The 22,224-nt window shown below is 36.1% G+C and overlaps 1 protein-coding gene across 1 annotated transcript; it reads left to right on the top strand.

The window, feature by feature from the left end:
• Window positions 1–463: 463 nt before the first annotated feature.
• LOC105210853 (gamma-aminobutyric acid receptor alpha-like) lies at window positions 464–20,639 on the top strand. Its single transcript, XM_011182027.3, has 6 exons — window positions 464–1,171; window positions 5,207–5,274; window positions 5,864–6,084; window positions 6,368–6,450; window positions 18,657–19,070; window positions 19,752–20,639. Exons 1-6 carry the CDS (start codon window positions 697–699, stop codon window positions 19,982–19,984), a joined length of 1,494 nt encoding a protein of 497 aa, XP_011180329.1. The 5' UTR covers window positions 464–696; the 3' UTR covers window positions 19,985–20,639.
• Window positions 20,640–22,224: the final 1,585 nt, after the last annotated feature.

The raw sequence follows: 22,224 nt of genomic DNA, 5'->3' as shown, positions 1-22,224 counted from the left end.
AAGAAGTATACCTCGATTTACTTATTTTCAACTTTTTAAAGTATAAAATAGAATATATTAAAAAATGTTGCATACTTTTGGGCAAGACACCCCGATTTTCTATCGTAATCGTTTGTAAAAATTCAAAATTTCGAAAATCGCTCAAAGATTTTATATTTTCATAGTTTTTGTTTCTTACTTTCAGGATGAATATGTAATTACTTTTTATTGACTTTATTTTCAGTAAAATATTATATATTTTTATATTTATTTATAAATTTTTATATTTATTTTACAATTTTTTTTTTAATATTTCTAGACTGGCAATTTATAATAGTATTATTTCTCAGAGTATAAAGAGTGGTCTGAAACGAACCATTAGCAAAGCGTGACTTTTCAAAAATTTCCAGAATTTAAATATGAACATAAGTCCAAGCTAACTTAATTTAAACAGTGATTAATAAAAAAAGCCAAAAATAAATTAGAAAAGTGTTAAATGATAAACGCGCTGGGAGCGCGCAGCTTATAAAACACACAGCGCAAGCTTGCAGTTGACAGCTTTGCGTCGCGCTGATATTTAACCAACATAACTGCCCTTATCACTACAAAAACATAAAAGAAAAACAAAAAAGAAAAACAAAAAAGAAGAAATAAAATAAAAATTAAAAACAAAACAACAACACAATCGTGCATTGTTAATGTTACAACAACAGCAAGATGCATACGACGCCCACAACACCCAACATGCCTTCCGCCACATCTCAGCGTCGCCATCACAACAGCACAATTGGCCTTTTAAGCAGCCTTATGCGTCGCTTATTAAAACTTTTGATTAGCTGCATTCTCATGCCGGCCATGCAACATCACATCCACGTTAATTGGTCTCCAATGTCAACATCTCCAACGTCCAGCTTGCTGGCGCATGCCTCCACCATTTCTCTTTCGCTTTCACTATCGGCGACGAACTCAACAACGGCTGCTGGCGTGTCGGCGCCCACTGCTGAGCTGGACGTTGGCATGGCTGCTGTGGCGGCAGCAGCTCTATCCGGTTTGGGTGCACGTGCTCCGGCCTCCTGGTCGGTGGCGGCCTCACATATGCGTCTCACACAGCGCAATAATCATGCGAATATCTCCGAACTGTTGGATAATCTATTACGTGGCTATGATAATAGCATACGACCGGGTTTTGGAGGTAAGTGGCTAATTTCTTGTATAATTCTGGGAATAAAATGTTAAAGTTATTATATAAATAATCTTAATTATTATATAGTATTTCTAGGTTCAATTATTATGATTTGTATGACTTCCGAGTTTCAAACTGAGATTTCTTATGTTCAATCTTATAAGAAGCTTATGCTTGCTCAAAGTCTTGAGTCATATCTTTATCTAGGTTCATTAAGGTTTCAGACAGTACTTTCAGTCTATTGAACTTGAAGAACTATCAAACTTAAACCCTAAGGCTAATTGAACTATGAACCTCAGCTTTAATCGGAACGAACTCAGCTTTTTATTCGGGGAAGGATAGTCAGCTCAGCAACGTTCTTTAAAGTTATTTTTTGAAATGCTTTCCTAACAAACGTAATGCAATCTTTCTCAATAAAAACCAATAGATTCCATGACAAAGTCCCGTGTGTTTATGGTGGGTACCTGCCGACATCGGTGGGGTCAAAAACAGAAGAGCAAAAAGCAATGCGTTGATCAGGACCATCTAGAACATCTGTCGTACTTTGGTTCCGGCCTCCAGTTGCAATACCACTTTGATTAACCAAAATCATTCTTCCCACATTCTGGTATTAGACCACAATGACCTCAATACTCCTCCAGGGGCCAAACCGCATGAGCATATTGGAGCGAGCTCAAAGAGCTCCTGCACCCCGTGGTACCAGAATTATATCTCCGGTTCCTGCGACTATAAAATCCACCTAAACAGAACTGACGAGGATTTTTATGTGTCCAAAAACTGGACCCAATTATTTGGGTGGTACAACAACAATAGTCGTTCTGACTACAGACTATAGATATATGGCGTGATGACGATTCTACTGCAGACGTAAAAAAAAGGCCTTGGTGGAATATTTATCGGGATTTATGTAGTTTCGACATAGTTACCGTCCGTCCGACTTCATACTTTTCACTCATTAATATTTAGTAGCCTCGCAGAGTACTTAGGGTACGGTTCCTTTGTAAATGAAAGAATATATATCGGGAACACCGCCTGGGAAAAAAAGTTCACCAGAAGTCGTAATTGATATTAAAAGGAATAAATCTTCAAAAATCTAATTCATGCTAATCATCCTCGATTTAGCCTAATTTAATGTTAAGCCTTTAGATAACATTAGAATAAAAGCTTATTTCATAAATAAATAAACCGGAAGCGATTACCATTACAATGGCGGAAAATACTCTGCCTACTAATACTAATCAAATAAAGTGCTGCGACAAATGACTACTCTCGTATTCTTCTTTCAACTATTAAAAGCGCTGGAAATATGAAAGTAAATATGGCAGTGGCCCTGACAACAACAACGTCAACAAAAATGAGCCGCACTGCTGATTAAATAGACGCTATTGGCACTAAATAAAGGTGCTCTTTTAAACAAACAGTAAAGTAATTGGAAGAAAACCAGCTCTCATAAAGGTAGGGTGGAAGTTTTGAAGTTTCTCTTAACGCATGTGTTTTATGAGCATAAGCCGCTAAATACCCAAAATTGAGCTAAATGGCATTTGGAGACTTTCCGGCCTCCACTTCGTAAGGGTGTCCGCTTCATCGTGCTGCAAGCAGCCATTTAAGCAGGACGCATAAATTTTCGAAAATCCAAAGTGCTAACGCGAGAAAACGACACATTTCCGACAATTTCGAAAACTGACATTTATGAAGATGTCAACAAAGGCAATCAGCGCAGCGTCATACTTCAAATGGTGGCACATGCAAATTAGTTGGAGGCATGTGGCAAACAGGCATTGCAAGGAAGCCACGCAAGTCAATTTTGTGGCGTTAAAGCGTAAGAGGATTGCTGCTAGGCGGATGTCTGCGTTGATACGCGTAATTTCTAAGCATGAATGTATAATAAGATATACTGTGGGGGACAAACTTTAGGTGAGAGAGCGATTGGCTTTATGTGTGGTGTCTCCAGTTGAACCCGCGATCTAGCAATCATTTGGTCTTCCTGTTGTGGGAAATGCCACAGTTTCTGCTGTTTACCGAAAGTGTTAAAACGCGGAAATTATTCCACATCCAGAAAGCTTGTCAGCTTGTCATGAAAGCAGCAACAAAATTTAGCAGGAAGCTGTTAATTTGTAATTTTCGTTTGAAATTTCAATTTTTGCTACTTTTTGAGGGAAATCAAATTTACTTGAATTCTTTCTGACTAGAAAAACATCCAAACGCAGTTAGCGTCAAAGGCAAATAAAACATGTAAATTAAAGCTTTGACACAAGCATAAGCTTATGTTAGCAAAATCACTTTGACCGAATTTTTGTCAATTTTCTTTGATACCAGAAAAGCCCTACAAGGGTGGTTGGATATTTCAGAGGTTTAAGGAAAATATATTATGAATTTAACAGTAACACAATATACAGAAATATTTGTTATAAAGAAGGCTTCGAAGTACGAAATTTGTTGTATTTTTAACTGAAACTTAAAACTCTCAGGGAGCACCACCACGTTCTATATTTAATACATATATTATTTAAGCAAATAATTTATAATATAATTCATGTCTACTTAAGCTCTTATTTTAGGCTCTGAGTTGATTTTGAGCCCAAATACATCATTTTGAGCTCCTTTACTTGAATTTTAGCTCAATTTTTATACATCTCAATCTAATTTGATTCGATAGTTAATTTATGTTGAATGGATCTATATTTCTGAGATAGAAACTTGACAAGTTTATAAGTCTAGATTCCAGCTATTGAAATTTTATTTTACTGTGAGTAATCTTGGAAACCCTTCGTGCTTTCTCTAAGCCATCTGTATAATTTCATGGATTTTATTCGGCGGAATAAAACATTGTTATAACAATGATAAAGCCCTACCTTCAGTAATGTTTTCTTATCGTTTAGAGATTATCTATTCTAAAAACCTTACACTAAATTCTATGAAGAGAGAGATTCATAGACAAAACAGTGTCGTAGTATAAACTTTTACTAAGCACTTTCAAAAATAATTAATCGATTTATCGAACTCTCCTCTTACATTTGTATCACAGTTGCCATATAAATGTAGTGTTAAAAAGAATCCTTAAATTTCTCAGTCACCTTTACCCTAATGTACCTTCAAAGTATTCGTAATGTAAATAATTTCAATTCGGAGCTCAAGTTTGACTATTTTGACACATACACATGTGTTTGATTGAGCATTTCCGTATACGCTTTGCATTTCAGTTACCTGCAATTCGTCACATAATCTCATACAAATCATTGAAATCATTTGGAGGTTTAAAACGATACACTTCACAAAAACAAATATTTTAAAACTAATTATCTCAGATACTAAAAGATTTAATGAGGAAATATCCCATTCCGTTACGTATTCTCATAATGGCACTCGGGATCTGAAACCATTGGTATAGCAACTCTGTAAACAGTCATATTTGGCATCTGAATTAGCATACTCCATACATTATCAGACTTCAAGAGTGACGATTTCGTGTCTTCATTATAGTCAAAAGGGATAATGAGGATTTAACCTGTGAAAATTATGATTTGGTGCTCACTACCCCTAAGGATATACCTTAACCCTCTCATGCCCGAATTAAAATGGACGGAGCTAACATTTTTTAGGACAGATAATATATCAGTCTTAACTCAAATATGTAGTGATAAAAATTTCAAAGTTCTATGTATCCTGGTTCATTAGTTACAGGATGTTGCTGATAGGCACAAATTAAATAATTGAAAAAAAACCGCTGGTCAAAAATCTTTAAATAACGAGAGTTAGAAGCCGGTAAGTACAATGTTCGCTATAGGCAACATTGGGCACGAAAGGGTTAATGTGTTTAATAGAATAATAAAAAATTATGGGTCTGATGTGACTGCTAGATTTCTTCTTCAAGCCACCCTCAAATATTGATATATGTATGAGATATTTATTTACAGGGACCCAAAAGGACATTCGACAAATATGTAGCTACCAAGCTTCCATTCCATCTTACGTAATGTTATTACTATTAGTGTGGAAGTAACATAAAGAAAAGAAAAATAAATAATAATTTATTGCATTTCACAGGTCCACCTGCTACAGTGGAGGTTGATATTATGGTGCGAAGTATGGGACCCATCTCCGAAGTCGATATGGTAAGGCATTACATGTGAGAGACATTACATTAATCATAAACAGATCTCAATTACAAGCACTTTTTTTTAATTTTTTATGCTGATATACTTTTTAAATTATTTTATACGCATGCTAAAGGTATAGTTATTAAAAAAAAATTGTCAAGGCCCCCTGCCGTTTAGCCGCAATAAAAATCGTTCATAAAACTCACGCGTAAACACTTTTCCTATAATGATTGCTTGTCAGGCGTGCGAAAAGCCTAAGCAATTTACTTATTTGCAGCCAAACAAATCAAAATCAATTAAAGTCAGTCAGTCAAAATGGCAACAAATGGTGAGAGTGGCAGCGACAGCAAGCGATTAAGCGGCAAACCGTTATGCTGCTGACTGACTTATTTCAAATCAAGTATTTGTTGACTCAGCAACCGCAAACGACGCACGCTCTCTCTACTAATGTGTACATTCAATTTGTTTGTGTTATTTAATCAACGCGACGCCTTTTCATTTGATTGCTTAACACCTCGCAAGTGGATTTGCGCTGTGGCAAATTTCTTCCTCTTGCCTCAAAGTAAATATTTTCAATATTTCTTCTTTTCTACATTTCTTGCAGACTTATTCCATGGACTGTTATTTCCGTCAATCATGGGTGGATAAACGTTTAGCCTTCAAAGGCGCACAAGACACACTGGCTTTGAGTGTTTCGATGTTGGCGCGCATCTGGAAACCCGATACATATTTCTATAATGGCAAACAGAGTTATCTGCATACCATAACGACACCGAATAAATTTGTACGCATCTATCAGAATGGCAGAGTACTGTATTCGAGTAGGTGAGTAATAAGAAGTATTGAATTTGAAGTTGTGAAACCTCACGGTTGTATTTTGACAATGTCAAATATAGACTGTATGGTAGATAGTTTGACGTTAACAAAAATGTCAGAAGGAACTTGATCTATTGTATATGGTCGATGGAAAACTCCAATTTTTTCATTTGGTTTATGTTAATGGAACACCGAGATCTTCTAGATCTTAACTTTGAATTTTCAAACCACCTTATTCTCTGAAATTTAATTTCCTTGAATAATAAGTTACTCCTTTCCTCTCCCCTTCCAGATTAACAATCAAAGCTGGCTGCCCAATGAACTTGGAAGACTTCCCCATGGATATACAAAAGTGTCCACTAAAGTTTGGCTCATGTAAGTGAAATGAAAACTGCCAAAAACTTGCGAGTAACTGTACAAGTTGTATAACAAATCACACAAGTTGTAAAGTAAATGCAATTGAGGCGATAAACACAATACTACGTACTACAAATTTGTATGAATTTAGGCTATATATCCCTTTACTTTAATATACTTAAACTCATAGCGCATAATCTTTTCAGCTTAGCATTGCTTAAGGCAGCTAAGTACATTATATAATAGGATATGTTATACTTTAACTATGGTACATATGAATATGTGACGACGATTATTTTTATTACCTATTGACCTTGACGACACAAAGTCGCAAATACGCTTGTGAAGGGAAGGGCGACCATACATATGTATTTAAAGATTAATACACGAGGAAAGTGTGATAGGACAGTGACATTTTTTTTTCTGAAGTAATTGTCACTGTGAATTATAAAGTAATATGTCTACAGTACAATCAATATAGTTAGCTCTAACGATACAAAGTGGAAGGGTTATCAAAAACAACAGTTTCTTTCCAAATGGAAGAAGACATTCAAACTGAACTTAACATTAAAAGCAGTGACCTCAAAGTTCCAATTGTAAACAATTCACAAATGCCCCTACATCTACAATGACAATTTGTAAGTTTAGGTACCCAGAGGCCTTTCAGAATACAGTATTTCTGAGAGTATTACGATACTTTTGGATGACACCCGATCAACATTTATATAAAAGAGGTCTATAAATAGAAATTGGCATTCATAGAAATGCAAGCAATCTTTCATTTGAGTATCAAAATACCACCCATTGTGACCGAAACCTTGAGCTGCCTTGCGAAACTAGAGTACCCCTCCTACAATTTCGTTCTGGTTAGGGATACTGTAATTAATTAAGCTTCTAATTAAGAATATACGGACCCCATTACCGACTCATTCTTGTGAATATACAAATACCACCCATTGTGCGCAAAAACTTGAGTTGCCTTGCGAAACTAGAGTACCTCTCCTGCAATTTTGTTCTGTTTATGGTTACTGCAACCAGTTAAGCTCCTGATTAAAAATATGCATGACCCAAATTAGGCTAATCATTTTACATGTTATCAAAAAACAACAGCCTCTTTTCATCTCGGGCAAAGAATACGAACTAGTCTTAACATTAATTCAACAGTAAATAATCCGCAAATACTTAACATTTCCGCATCGGCAACAACGACGGCGGAATAAATTTAGGTTAAGGTAGCCACAGACCAGTCAGAATATCGTATTCCTGAGAGTATTACAATATTTTTTGATGACTTCTGAACATAATTTATATAACAGAGTTCTTTAATAAAAGTGTATTCAATGTCTTTACTAACCCTCTCTCTCTTGGATATCAAAACCCCACGCATTGTGCACGAAACCGTGAGTTGCCTTGCGAAACTGGAGCACCTCTCCTACAATTTCGTTCTTTTTTTGGATACTGTAATTAGTTAAGCTCCTGATTAAAAATATGCATGACCTAAACGCATGAACGCTATTCATTTTTTTACATGCCACTTGCAGTTAACTCATTTCATATTACTTTCGTACTGTTTCAAAGTCTAGGCCGTTCTCTGATATACCGTTAGACAATGTCGAGTTGTTTTATATATTTTCAAAGCGACGGTTTGATATTCAATGTAAAGTCATTTCCTATTCTTCAAACATCCTTTAAATGTGGAATATTTGGTGCAACGAGAGCTTTGATGATGTCGTATCGGAGTTGTTTGCCAGAACCTTATGTGCAATGCCCTCATACATTTTTACAGAGACTTTACTTTAAAAGTTAACGCTGTCCCATGTTAGACAATTGAGGTTGTAATGAAATAGTGATTTCGTTCATCGAGATAGTTCTTGGCTAAGAATTTCTCTTTTCTCGTCTGCAATTATTAAATGTTCTAGGCCTGATTTTAAATACAGAATTCAAAATGTACATCTATAAGATATAGCGTGACTTTCTTTAACTGTTAAAATGACTTTTTATTGAAAAATGTACCGACTTATCTTTCGGCCCTCGTGCAAAAAATTCAGTTGTTATATAATACATATGAAAACATTTTCCTTGTATTAATGCAATCTTACTATGAATGCAATTCAACGAAATGTTTATGCATTATACATACAAACATACAAACTGTTTATACACATTCTTAGAAAAGACTGTCACTGGCTATTCACACACATAAACAAGCATATTCAAGTACATGCGAGTCTCAAATGTGAATACCCTGAATGCCGCTTATCGTTCTGTGCCACTTTGCTGCCCGGTTTATTTTATACGCTTTGGATTTTTCAGCCAGCCTGCTGCGATTTGTGATATTAAAATGATTTAAATAGCTCTCTCACTCTCTTCTTGCCCACTCGTCCTTATGAATGTCCTTATAGTTGGTGCAACGCAGAAAGCGCCGCAAATAGGCAATAAGAAAATGAAAACCAAAAAAGTGAACGCTTGTAAAAGCGCAACTATGGAAACAAGTTAAGCTGTTGTTAGCCGTTTGTAGTTCATTTATTCGCTCATACGTTTGTGGCCGCACAAAGCGAGGCACGCGCGTGCATACGGCTGAAAACTGAATATGTGTGAATGCATGGCCATATATATAAGCGTATGTGTATGAAATTGCTTGTTGCACCCCAAGTACATAATCATTATTGTTTGTTGCGCGCTGCTGGCGGTCGCAGCGCTTAGCAGCCTGTGTGTGTAGCCCCAGTGCAGCGGCTTTTCTAATGAATTTGTCTGCCTGCCTGTCCGACATTCAAGCGCGCATTCAAGGCTTTAATTGATTGCATTTTGTATGCGGGGAAAATTTAAGTCAGTTCAAAGAAGATTTTAGATTTGCTCACAAGTGTGTGGAAGGAATAGAAATATGTGAGAGGTTTTTAACTTTTAGATTGTAAATCGAGAAATCTAGGTTGTAAATCTATGCCGCGAAGTCTGAATTTGGTATACCCTCAAAACTAATACGGCTATGTAAACTGACGTTGAGCAACCCCAAAAGCTCCGTCAGGATCGGGAAGGACTCTCCGAGCCGTTCGATACCAAACGAGGCTACAGATAGAGTGACCCACTATCGTGCGACTTCTTCAATATATTGCTGGAAAAAATAATACGAGCTACAGAGCTAAATAGAGAAGGTACAATCTTCTACAAGAGTGTACAGCTGCTGGCGTACGCCGATGATATTGATATCATCGGAAGCAACAACCGCACCTTTAGCTCTGCATTTTCCCGCCTGGATAAGGAAGCGAAACGTATGGGTCTGGTTTTGAATGAAGACAAGACGAAATATCTCCTGTTATCAGACAGACAGTCAGCGCACTCGCGTCTTGGGGGGTCGAATCAGTCTTGCCAACAGGTGCTACTTTGGACTGAGTAGGCAATTGAGAAGTAAAGTCCTCTCTCGACGAACAAAAACTAAACTCCTCAAGTCTCTCATCATTTCCGTCCTACTTTATGGCGCAGAAGCGTGGACGATGTCAACATCCGATGAGACGGCACTAGGAGTTTTCGAGAGAAAGGTTTTGCGGAAGATTTATGGTCCCTTAAACATTGGCAACGGCGAATACCGCAGAAGATTGAACGAAGAGCTGTACGAGTTATACGACGACATTGACATAGTTCAGCGAATAATAAGACAGCGGCTACGCCGGCTAGGTCATATTGTTCGAATGGACGAAAGTGTTCCAGCTCTGAAAGTGTTCGATGCAGTACCCGCTGGTGGAAGACGAGGAAGAGGGAGGCTTCCACTCCGATGGAAGGACCAAGTGGAAAGTGACATGGCGTCACTTGGTGTTTCCTGTAGGCAACAAGAAGCAAAAAGAAGGAATAAGTGGCGCGCTCTGGTGGATTTGGCTATAATCACTTAAAGCAGTTCCTACGCCAAATATATATACAGTCGACTCTCGTTAATTCGAAACTCGAGGGACTCTTGAAATATTACGAATTATCGAGTGTTTGAAATATCAAATGGTTCGAAATTTGTGAGAGAAAATAATAGAACTTCGAATTATTAAGTTCTGGTTAATTTTTATTTATTAATATAAAAATGACAAGAATTACGAGGTACATTCATGTACATATGTACATGTATTCGTAATGTGAATTAATTATTCTTTCGAAAGAATTTTGTTATACTAGTTTGCTTTAAAGCACAATTGTGCTGCTCACACTGCTCAATAACTTTTTTTAAAAGAAAAAGTGCCTGAAATGCTTTTTCATCACTTTCGTTTTGTAGACAGAAGCTTTGTAAGGTATCAAATGAGGATCTTGCTTCCTTTACTGACACCTCTGCCAAAGGTTCCGATGTATCGTCCTGATCTTCATCGTTACTTTGCGTGTCTGTCGCAGATAAAATTTCGCCATCGGTTAGTGAACCTGAGACAGCAACATTTTCATCCACTTGAACAAAATCAGAAAAACTCACACCGCTGATGTCAACTAATGGTTCTATTGCTGGTTCTTCATCATCTATAAGTATTAGAAGATTTTCTTGATTTTCTTTTAAGAATTCGGATTTTTTGAAGCAGTTGAGAATCGTTAGGGGTGTTACAGCTCTCCATGCTTTGTCAATTAGTAAAATAGCTTTCAGAACCGTGATATTTGCAGTTAGCTGTTTGTCGAGATATTCTAAAACGATCTTAACAATTTCTTTGCGATAGAACGTCTTAAAATTATGGATAATCCCTTGGTCCAATGGTTGCAATTTGGAAATTGTATTTGGCGGTAAGAAGTAGAGTTCCACGTTAGACAATGTAGGAGGACTGTTGTGGACAGTGCAGTTGTCTAAAAATAGTAAAATTTTCCGCTTTTGTCGTTTCATGTCCCCATTAACGGTTAAAATCCAATTGTTAAACAGTTCTGTTGTCATCCAAGCTTTTTTGTTAGCACGATAATCAGTTGGAAACGATTTCACTCCTTTGAAACATCGCGGTTTCATTGCTTTTCCTATCACTAAGGGTTTCAGTTTTTCCGATCCATCCATATTTACTGCAAGTAAAATTGTCAACCTCTCTTTACTATGTTTTCCTCCGTGACATTTTTCATCTTTAAAAGTAACCGTCTTGTCCGGTAAACATTTAAAAAATAGGCCAGTTTCATCAGTATTAAAAATGTCTCGGGCATCATAGTTTTCAATCAAGGTCTTCAATTTACCGTGCCAATCTAAACAAACTGAATCATAAACACTTCCACTTTCCCCACAAACTTTTTTAAAAACAACTCCATTTCTCTTTTTGAAATTTGTAAGCCACCCTTCACTTGCCGCAAAGTTTTTGATGCTTAAAGTAGACTCGAACTCTTTTGCTTTTTCCTTCAACAAGTTCCCACTGATAAACACTTTTTGTCCTCTACACTGTATTAGCCAAATGACCAGGCTTTCTTCCAGACGAGGAAATTCACCTTTAGTAGTTCTTTTCCGTACTCCAGCAGTTTGAGCAGCATCCATTTTCTCCTTGTGCTTTATTATCGTTGAGAGAGTACTCAGAGGAATCTTAAATTCTTTTGCATCATCACTCTTCTTCTCACCTTCTTCTACTTTTTCGATTAGCTTTTTCTTTTCAGCAATCGTCAAACATTTATACTTTCTAGGACTCAAAACTAAAACGTTTAATCTGCATACCAACGAAAGAGTAACAGTAACTGAATAAACCAATTCGTGAAAAGTGTGTGCGTCAAATAGTCAAACTAATCATAACAAAAACAAAGACTCGTGTATCTTGATACAAGTTTGAACTTGTCGCAAAATGTATTTACAATCTTTCCGCCTCTTCTCTCTGCAACTTTGAATTGTCGAGTGTTGGACGCTGATGAGTTCGAATTAGCGCGTCGTTTTGTTAAATAGCAATGATTTTTTCGTTCGAATTACCAAGTGTATGAAAATGTATTGATTTAGTTCGAAATATAAAGAGATTGAGTAGGGAACTCGTGATAACTTTGAATTATAGAGAGGTTCGAATTACCGCAGGTTTGAATTAACGAGAGTCGACTGTATATTGTAAATCGAGACAAATTCATTTCAAATCTCAAATTTGACTAATATTAATCGTCTTAATAATCAGCATTTTTTAAACGAGCATAGTGTTACCTATCTTATAAACGAAGTACTGTCAAGCCTCTGTGCTCTTATCGCTTCCCAAATAGTCTTGATCGACTTCTATTACAGGAATTATACATTCTGAAGAATAGAAAGCGGTCCAAGGTTCAATACAATTCCATAGCTCTTAAGAAACCTTCGAAGCTATAATAGACTAGTACCATTTATGAAACCCTTACCCAGAAAAGAATAATTTTCAATCAACTGATTGCAATATCCAGCCAAAAATTCAAAGAAATCACCATTAAAATGAAGTACCAGTCCTAATGTAGCCCTTTGCCAATTCCTACTTATCTATTATTGCTACGCTATACCCATGTCTCTTGCGCCAGTTACGTCTGCGCTGCTTTAATTTCCAACATTATTTGTCTAATTCGAACAAATTTGGAAAGTCTAAAATCGATTTCTGTCATTTCAATTTGCACTTTTGATTTCCATGACGTACGCGTCGTATACGTAACATCATTAAAAATCAATTTTCACATAACAGCCGTAGAACATTGTAGCAATTGGAAATGTGTTTTAATGCGCACATATCCGCATAGTAAACCTCAATGTGACACAATTTGAGGGAATGTCATGCATTCGTAGATAATTATATACATACATACAGGCATATAAAGAGTGGTGAGTATTCTAGTTTATCATAAGTAAGCATGTGTGCGCATTAAATCGAATGGAATTTGGAAAAAATGAAAGATAATTGTTTGTTGATATTGAGAGATACAAAAATATAAACATTTAGACATATATATGTACTGTGAGGGCTTGTAAATAGTCACTTGAGGCTTTGATGAAGAATTTTTTAACCTCCAGAATATGTACCTATGTATATCAAAAATTAATTGAATAAAATTAGAATGAAACAAAAATAAATTAAACTACTCTTTGCTATTCGAAATTCCTCACTTTTTTTTGTTTGCAAAAATTTTCTTCAATTCATATACCTTTATTTTGTGAAAAATCTAGTTCAAAGGGGTCACATATCCATTTTGGGCAATCATTTCCCTCCCAACCTTAAGTAATCAACTGCTAACTGCATATATCACTCATATTTCCATGCATGTATGTGTGCGCCATGCATACATTATTGCGGTTACACAGCTTTGCATAACTGAATTGCTTAGCAGGGCGGTGTCATGGCGTATACGCAACCTCAATACAAAATAATTAAGTTGTTGTCAAGTATTTGATTCATTTGCAACTGTCAGTTTATTGTTTTGCCGATTTGATTTGTTGTTGCCATAGTTTGTATAATTTCGACTGCGGAAAAAGAAAAACAAATATATGTTTGTGTGTTTTTTTTTACGAAGCGTCTGCTTCCTGTTATTGCCGGCGGCAGCTGACGGGTAGGCGTTATTGGTGTCGTTTGTGAATTTGTTGAGATTTTCACATATACAGAAGTATGGTTACTATGTAAATATTGATGAATCGCATGCTCTGAAATTCAAATGTGTTTTAAAGTGTCAGAAAATTGCAGCCAAAATCATTAAGTTTGTATGTGGTGATTGCAAAAGTCATACTCGTAATGTGAGATTGTTGCACTCATCATGAATTGAGGAAAGCTTTGATAATTTTCAAATTAGAAACTAACAAATTAGGGAATTTTCTATTTGTTAAAGTTTTGATATTTCATATGGAAATCATACAAAAAAATTTAATTTTTACTCCAAAATATATTTTACAATCACAAAAAACAAAAATAATTCGAAAATTAATTTAAGTTTATAAAATTGGGAACCTATAATAGGTCTTGACACTGGGTAATAATTTAATATTATTAATAAATAATGGTCAAAAATTTTCGACAAACTTGTCAAATAATACATTATTACATTACCTCAATAAAAATACCAACTCAAATTCCTATAACCACCACTTACCCCACTTAATTACATTTAAGGGTTGCCAACTATAGGCAAAATTAAAATTATATTAAATATCAATTGAAAAATGCTTATAAAGTCATTATTGATTCACATTATAAAATAATAATAATTTATAACAAGTAGGTTAGATTAGGTTATGTGGTTGTCAAAACGATGCACCTAGGCCCATTGTGACACCACCTCACACTATAGAGTCATCTTTGAACCACCCTGTGGTCTTAATAAAGTGAAAATGTTCACACAATTTGATATGAGCGACTTCATCCACATCCTCTAGAAAACCGCGTCCAATAGTTGCAATTCTTTTCCTATACAGAGCCTTACATCCACATAGAAGGTTTGTAATAGTTTCTTCCTCTTCTTCTCCTGGCAGCTTATGCAGTAATCGTTACAAGGTAACCCCAATTTGGTGGCGTGTCTACCAATCAGACAGTGTCCCGTTAACACCCCTACAAGGGTTCTTGTGTCATTACTCTTAAATTTCAATAAACGACAAGTGCGGTTCTTACTCCACTCAGGTCACGTTTGTCTACTTACGGAACAAGTCGTTGATTGTTTCCATTGTGATTCAGCCATATCAACAGCATGTTTATCTATTAGATATCTGCACGTTGCCAGAGGTATATAAATTGCCTCTTTATTAGGATCCAACTGTTTAAATCCGCCACCTGTTTAAATCAACCATTAGTAAATCCCAGCACTCTTTCACTATCTTCAATGATATTCTTTGCGACTTTAGTGATTTTAAAGCCGCTTGACTATCCGAGAATATGAATATGTGCTTAGTCGTTAGCACTCTTTTTGACAAAACGAGAAGGCTTTCTTTAATTGCAGTGATCTCTGCTTGGAAAACACTGCAGTGATCCGGTAACCGGAAAGCGATTCTGGTATTCAGTTTCTCTGAAAATACCCCGCCTCCTCGTTTGTCCAGTTTTAAACCGTCTGTATGATACTTATCTCTGAAGGGAAGGATATGTGTAGGTCCGAGTTTAGATTCATTTCTATAGGATTGCGAAAGTCCGTAATATTCGGTAGAAATGGGAACTTGTCGAGTATACTGGAATGTCCCCTATTGCAGTTTTGCAAGTAGCGACGATTCCCTCAGCCTAAGTGACGATATCGCCGCCTGTTGGTTGCAGAAGATCTATGTGCAGTAAATACAGAATCGCATATAAACGTAAGGAAGTGAAAAAATCGGATATAACCGAACATTTTATACGCTAGGAATTTATTTATTTATTTCTATTAAGATAACACATAATTCTTACCCCATATTAGGCACAAAGTCCACTAGAATAACGAAAATCATTAAATATAGTATAAAAGGGATAAGGTAATTCTTGCAACGATTTCACTCTTTTTAAGCACAAAATTATTTATTCATAATTTATCTAAGATATCTCAGATTATTGAAATAAAAAGATGCACTCTCAATTTCTTTAAAATATATGAGAGATTTACCGATATTTTAGGTAACAAATTATCCACAGACACTGTGGTCTTCATGTTCGATATCTGAGGCCTTGAAAAGTTATAGTTCGCTGTCGACAATTTTTATACGCGTAACATCAGATTATTATAAAAATATTAAAAACCAAATTTGGTGGAAATTTGTCGAACAGTGGTGGAAATTTGTCGAAAAGTTCCTGAGATATGGTTTTTGACCCAAAAGTTGGAGACCCACCCATTTTTCAGTTTTTTTCTACCATACTAAATGCAGCTCTCCGCTATTACTGTTTACTTTTATAGCTTTATATATGACTTAGTTAGAGCACTTTATAGCTTTTTGGTTAACTCCGTTTTGTGGGCGTGGCAATGGTTCGTTTTCATCCTCTCGCAGTACCAAGGAATATGTGTACATAGTTTCATTAAGACATCTCAAGCTCGAACAGACGGACGGACAGACAGACATGCGGTATTCAACTAACTTTCTCACTCAACTTTTTCAAATACTCATTTACATCCCCTCCTTGAACAGAAATACAATATAGATAAATACATTACCGAAAACTCAACAACGATAATACGATACACACTTTATTGTCAACCTGGCTTCACATTGCACACCATCATTTATATCGACAAACTGTTGTCTAGTCTTTGGTTTATATTGGCATTTGCTATTAACAGCTATTCTTGTAACAACTTTTCCTTTTTGATGTTGCAAGCAAAACATAGAAGACACTACAAAATAATTACAACACACCATAGTATAAACTATAAAAATCCACACACGCATGCATATACAAGAATTACTATACTGTTCTTTCCCTGCTTCTTCTCCTGCTTCTTCTCCTGCTTCTTCTCCTGCTTAACTCATTTGCTTTGCAAAAGAACTGTTGAAAGTGGCAAGCATCTACAGCTGTCTCCTGTAGAGTTGCATGAACAAATCAATTTTGTCTTGTCTACCACTTGAAATGTGTAAACATGCAAACACATTATCTAACTGTGCCAATAACATACATGATACAACAAATACATACAATATAGATTGTAGTGATGTCTTTGAAAAACGTTAGAGATTTGAGCATGCAATAATCAAGAGAGATGGATTAATGGATCACCTGGATTTGTTATGTAAGGATATATATACTCGTACATGTAGGTATTTGTATCACTTCTTCTAAAATGAAAAAATAAAACGGTATTTACTTAAAGGCTTAAAAAATGAATGAAAAGATGGAGATTCTTAGATGCCGTTTTGGGAGGTCTACAAAGGTCAACATGTTCAAATTTATGCCAAGTGAATTTTGATTTTTTGTTTGAAAATCCGTTGTCGCTGTAACCAGGTAGTCGAAGTAGATCACACCTTATAAAAAATTGTGGTCGATTACTTTTCGACCGACAGTCGTTCGGGTGGTGAAGACCAGACCGTCCGTCTATCCCGCCAATCTATCCCGAGTCCTGTAACAAGATCCAGTACGACCATCTACGCAGTCTTGTCGGGATCCAGTGACCTCAGACTTTGAGCCAACACACAGTCAGCTCTACCTTATACTTCTAATATATATTGTCCCGATATCAAGGAAGACATCGAGCAACAGATACTGCATTGAGCAATAGTAAAGTTAGAGATTTCCGTTTAATGAGCCAGCGTTGTCATTGGAGCTCAATCCGTTGTTCCGGCGTTAGAGCTTTAATTCTCCCGGTCGCCTCAACAATCTAGACCGAGTTCTGTAACAAGATTTAGTATGACCATGTTCGCTACGGCGCTAAGTCTGAATTCTGGTCTGCATATGCTGTGAGCGCAGGCTCTTCCTTCACTTTGAAGTGTACTGGTCAGATATCAAGAAAGACTTCGAGCAACAGATATTGTATAGAAAACTGTAAAGTTTGAGTATTGATGTCCGTTTAATCCAACGTTGTCATTAGAGTTTAATCCGCTATTCCGATCAGATTTGGCATTTTTCCGGTGACATTGCTAATCTAGCCCAAGTTCTGTAATACGATCCACCATGACCATGTTCGCCGTATCGTTGAGCTTGGACCGAAGACTTTAAGCCGATTGTTTATGAACCCTGTGCAATACTTAACTCGGATATGTATTTGATATTAAGAAAGACCACGAGCATTACATTAAATTGAGAAACTGCAGGCTAAAGTATTGAGTCCGAGCGTTGCATTTGAAGTTCAATCAGCTGTTCCGATGTCAGAGTTGTAGTTCTCCCGATAGCATTGCCAATCTAGCACGAGTTCTGTAACGAGATGAGTGCGACCATGTCCGCAGTGGCGTAGAGTCTGGATTAAAGAGCCTACGACTTTGAGCCGATTGGTTGTGAGCGCTGTCCCATACTTCACTTCACTTGAAGGATCGTTTAGACCATCGTCACATCTTTTTTGGTATTCGACTCGAGGCCGAGTATCTTTCTATAATAAATAGTACTCTTTTCTCATCCATAAATCAAACTCTGCAGATGATGTCCCAGCAACCACGCTATATTAAAATTAAAAATATAATTATGAGAGACTTTTCAATTGAGGTTGGATTTTTCAAGGAAGGCCTCAATTTGAAAGGAATACTAGGAATGCTTAAGAACCCAAGTTCCTCTTATAACAACGCATCTAAATGACATTACTTGCACAATTCACTCAATCACTTCCTCTATTAAAACCGTTATTGTCACTTTGCTAACGGCAAACGTGTTGAAGTCTATAAATAATACAATTTTCTAACATTTTAATTCACGCTAACCATAAAACAATCAACCTTCTGCTGCTACTCATTACAGTTGGCTACACAACAGCGGACGTTGTTTATCGCTGGAATCGCGAACGACCAGCTGTTGCCATCGCTGAGGATATGAAATTGTCACAATTCGATTTGGTCGATTGTCCGGCGGGCAACCTCACAGATGTGATCTACAAGGCGGCCGCGCCGCATGATGCCACACACAATAGCAACAAACCGGGCAACACCAACAGAAACGGCAATAATTATTACAACAAAAATGCGAATCGTAAGAATCAGAAGTATGGCAGTAAAACGATGAGTACATTTGCAGGACCGGGTGCCAAGAATCAACATGTACGCGGTACTGGATTGCAATTGGACAAAGGTGAAAAGGTGCGAAGGAAACGTGGTCGCGTTGGTTTCGACATGTCGGATGAGGATGATGAGGAAGCGCATTTGCGTGGCGGTGAAGGTAAGGATGAAAGCTAGGATATATGTTTTAAGATCATGTTATTTAGCAAACTACGCTAAAGAACCCGCAAATTCAGAGTTCGGAGCCTAAGCTTAGCGGCCAATCTTAATGGCAAATCATTCCTACAACTGTTAGGTCTCCGAAACTAAAACGACCCCAGATTTTTATCCGGCCAATGTCTTTGAACTGGGAAGCATTCCTTAAAACCATTTCGGAATATTTTCTACCGCTACAACAACAATAACAGAGTACTCAGTTATCAAATATAAGTGTGTTCCGGTCTAGCCCTATCGCTCTCAATATTTTCTAAAGACCATATTGTGATACGGCCTTTCAGAAACTTTGGACACGCGAAGCTTATGAACTGGTATTTTTAACTGCTTAAGTCAGAACTTTTAAGACATCTCAAATCTTATTTCTTGATACCCAATACTTCTTGATACTCAATAGCTTCGAGTTCTTCCAAGATATAGACACATTTATACGACTTTCCAAGAAACTGTTATTTGAAGTCTCTTGAGTTCTCTTAGAGTCCTCTCATTACATGCTCTCTGTCGAACTGTCTTTTCAACTTGCGTGCACTCAAGACTGCTTTAGCCACATAATCTAACCATTCCTATACCTTACAAAGGTCTTCCCTCGAGACAGAATAATTTCTAATTTCTCTCATCTCTTCCACAGAGCCCACACCACATCGCGGCAGCGGCAAAAGACGCATGTCCTTCTACCGACGCGAAGAATTAGAGGCACGTCGCAAAGGCAAGCGCGTGCCACAATACAACTCTGTATCGAAAATAGATCGCGCCTCACGCATAGTCTTCCCAATGCTCTTTCTGCTCATCAATGTCTTCTACTGGTATGGCTACTTGTCGCGCAGCTCACGGATATTGGCGAATACACCGACGACCACTTGATGTTACCTTTTAGCAATTTAGAGGAAGTCCGAGAAGAAAACCAAACGAACAGCTAGGTGGTGGCGTTGAGGGCAACAAAAATTTTAATTAAAATTAAATAAAATAAAAAAGTAGAAAATAATAATGTGACAAACTATTGGCGACGAAGTTTGGCTAGATAATTAAGCAAAAGATATGATATTTTTGGAGTTAAAATTTATAAAAACAAATGCTGCCGTTTAGAACTAAAAAAAGCAAAATATAGATTTAAAATTTAAAGAAATATAAATTGAAGGGCGACAAAACAAACTTTTAGCTTTCAACAGCAGTCACTGCTTACGACGTTTTTGCTCAAGAGCGCGCAACTTTTTTCTTCTTAACTAAATTGCTAAAATAAGGGAATTACTAAATAATAAAAAGAGGACTTTATAAAGTGGTTGAGAGAGAGTAACTTATATGTAACTAAATGAGTAATTGAGTAATGTTAATAATTGAAAAAAATCTCAAGCGTGATGAAGTAAATATTAGCTTTAAATAAACTAAAATAAAATACAGTTATTATAGTAAATAGTTTGAATGCTTAGTGATTATCTATTGTATGGGGTGGTGTCCAATATATTGCAAACAGTTTTAAAAGCTTTGGAGTAATTCAAGGCAATAACTGTAAACCAGAGAATGAGAGTGAGAAGCGAGTGAGAGTGAAAGTGCATGTGATATACTGAGCGTAATTGAGGTGCTGACTACAATTGTATGGGAAATTAAATGCAGTTATTAAATACATATGTATATACATATATATATGTATATTGATATAAATAATTAGAAAAAAAAAATAAAAATTATAAAAAAATGTTTATGTGAATAATATTTGTAGCACAAAATTTAGAAATTTATGTGTACAAAATTAAAAAACTGCCCATCGTCTATGGAAAGTATTGAGCTAGCTTTATTTAGTATAAGTAAAATACCGTTAAGCACACGTAAATACATATGATTACAAAAATAAATTAATAAAATGCATAATAAAAATTTAAACAAGCAAAAACGTTAACTAATATAACCTTCACAGGTGCATTTCTTTTAGTAACTATGTGTTTAAGCAAATCTAAAGACGTAAGAAAAAGTAAATAAAAAAAAGAAAACATTTTACTAATTCTTTTTAGCCGGGTTGTTTGCAAGAAACATTAAGGTTATATAGTTAACCGACCTGAACAATTTCTTCGGAGATTATATTATTACATTAAGCAGTAATCCATGTCAAATTTCGTGAAGATAACACGTCAAATGCGAAAATTTTCCATACAAGACATTGATTCCGATCATTCGATTTGCGAGGCAGCTATATGCTATAGTGAACCGATCTGAACAATTTTTTCGGAGATTAAATTATTTCTATGAGCAATAACTCACACCAAATTTCGTGAAGATATGTAGTAAAATGCGGAAGTTTTCCATACAAGCCCTTGATTCCGATCGTTCAGTTTGTATGGCAGCTATATGATATAGAGGTCCGATATCGGCAGTTCCGACAAATGAGCAGTTCCTTGAAGAAAAAATAACATCTGCAAAATTTCAAAACGATATCTTAAAAACTGAAGGACTAGTTCGTATATATACAGACAGACGGACGGACAGACAGACAGACGGACATGGCTAAATCGACTCAGTTCAACATACTGATCATTTATATACATATATACTTTATAGGGCCTCTGACGCTTCCTTCTGGGTGTTACAAACTTAATTTACCCAGTTCAGGTTATAAAAATGTAAAATAAACACAATAAAATAAATCCTATTATTTGTTTTTATATTTCACTTAAAAGTAAAGATAATATTTATTTTAATCTGAATGTAGCCAGATAATACCACGATGAGTCAATAGACGCAGTCAAACTTCCAAGTAAAATTTTATAACCTTCTTACTTTAGAAATCTACTTAAACATTTAGAAGACTCACTTCAATAAATAAAAACGTTAGTTCTGGTATCTTAAGGAAGAGCAGCTCAGTCAAATAGTCATTTCATTATTTGCACTTAATTATACTGTATTGAAAATAAAAGCTTTAAATATAACTTTAATGATCTACTACAACAGTAGAAGATCTTTGAAAGTATTATCAGATATAAGGCTAGAAATGTCTTCTAAATAAGCTAAGAAACTACAAAAATTAGTAAATTTCAAACACGTCACTTCAATAACTCAACTACTAATCTAACTCTATTTAACTTACTTCAGTTACAGTCCGGCCCTTCGAATAG

The sequence above is a fragment of the Zeugodacus cucurbitae genome, chromosome 4, assembly GCF_028554725.1.
Source record: "Zeugodacus cucurbitae isolate PBARC_wt_2022May chromosome 4, idZeuCucr1.2, whole genome shotgun sequence".
Taxonomy (NCBI): Eukaryota; Metazoa; Arthropoda; class Insecta; order Diptera; family Tephritidae; genus Zeugodacus; species Zeugodacus cucurbitae.
Note: the sequence above shows the minus strand (reverse complement) of the source record. Positions and strands in the feature narration are given on the sequence as shown.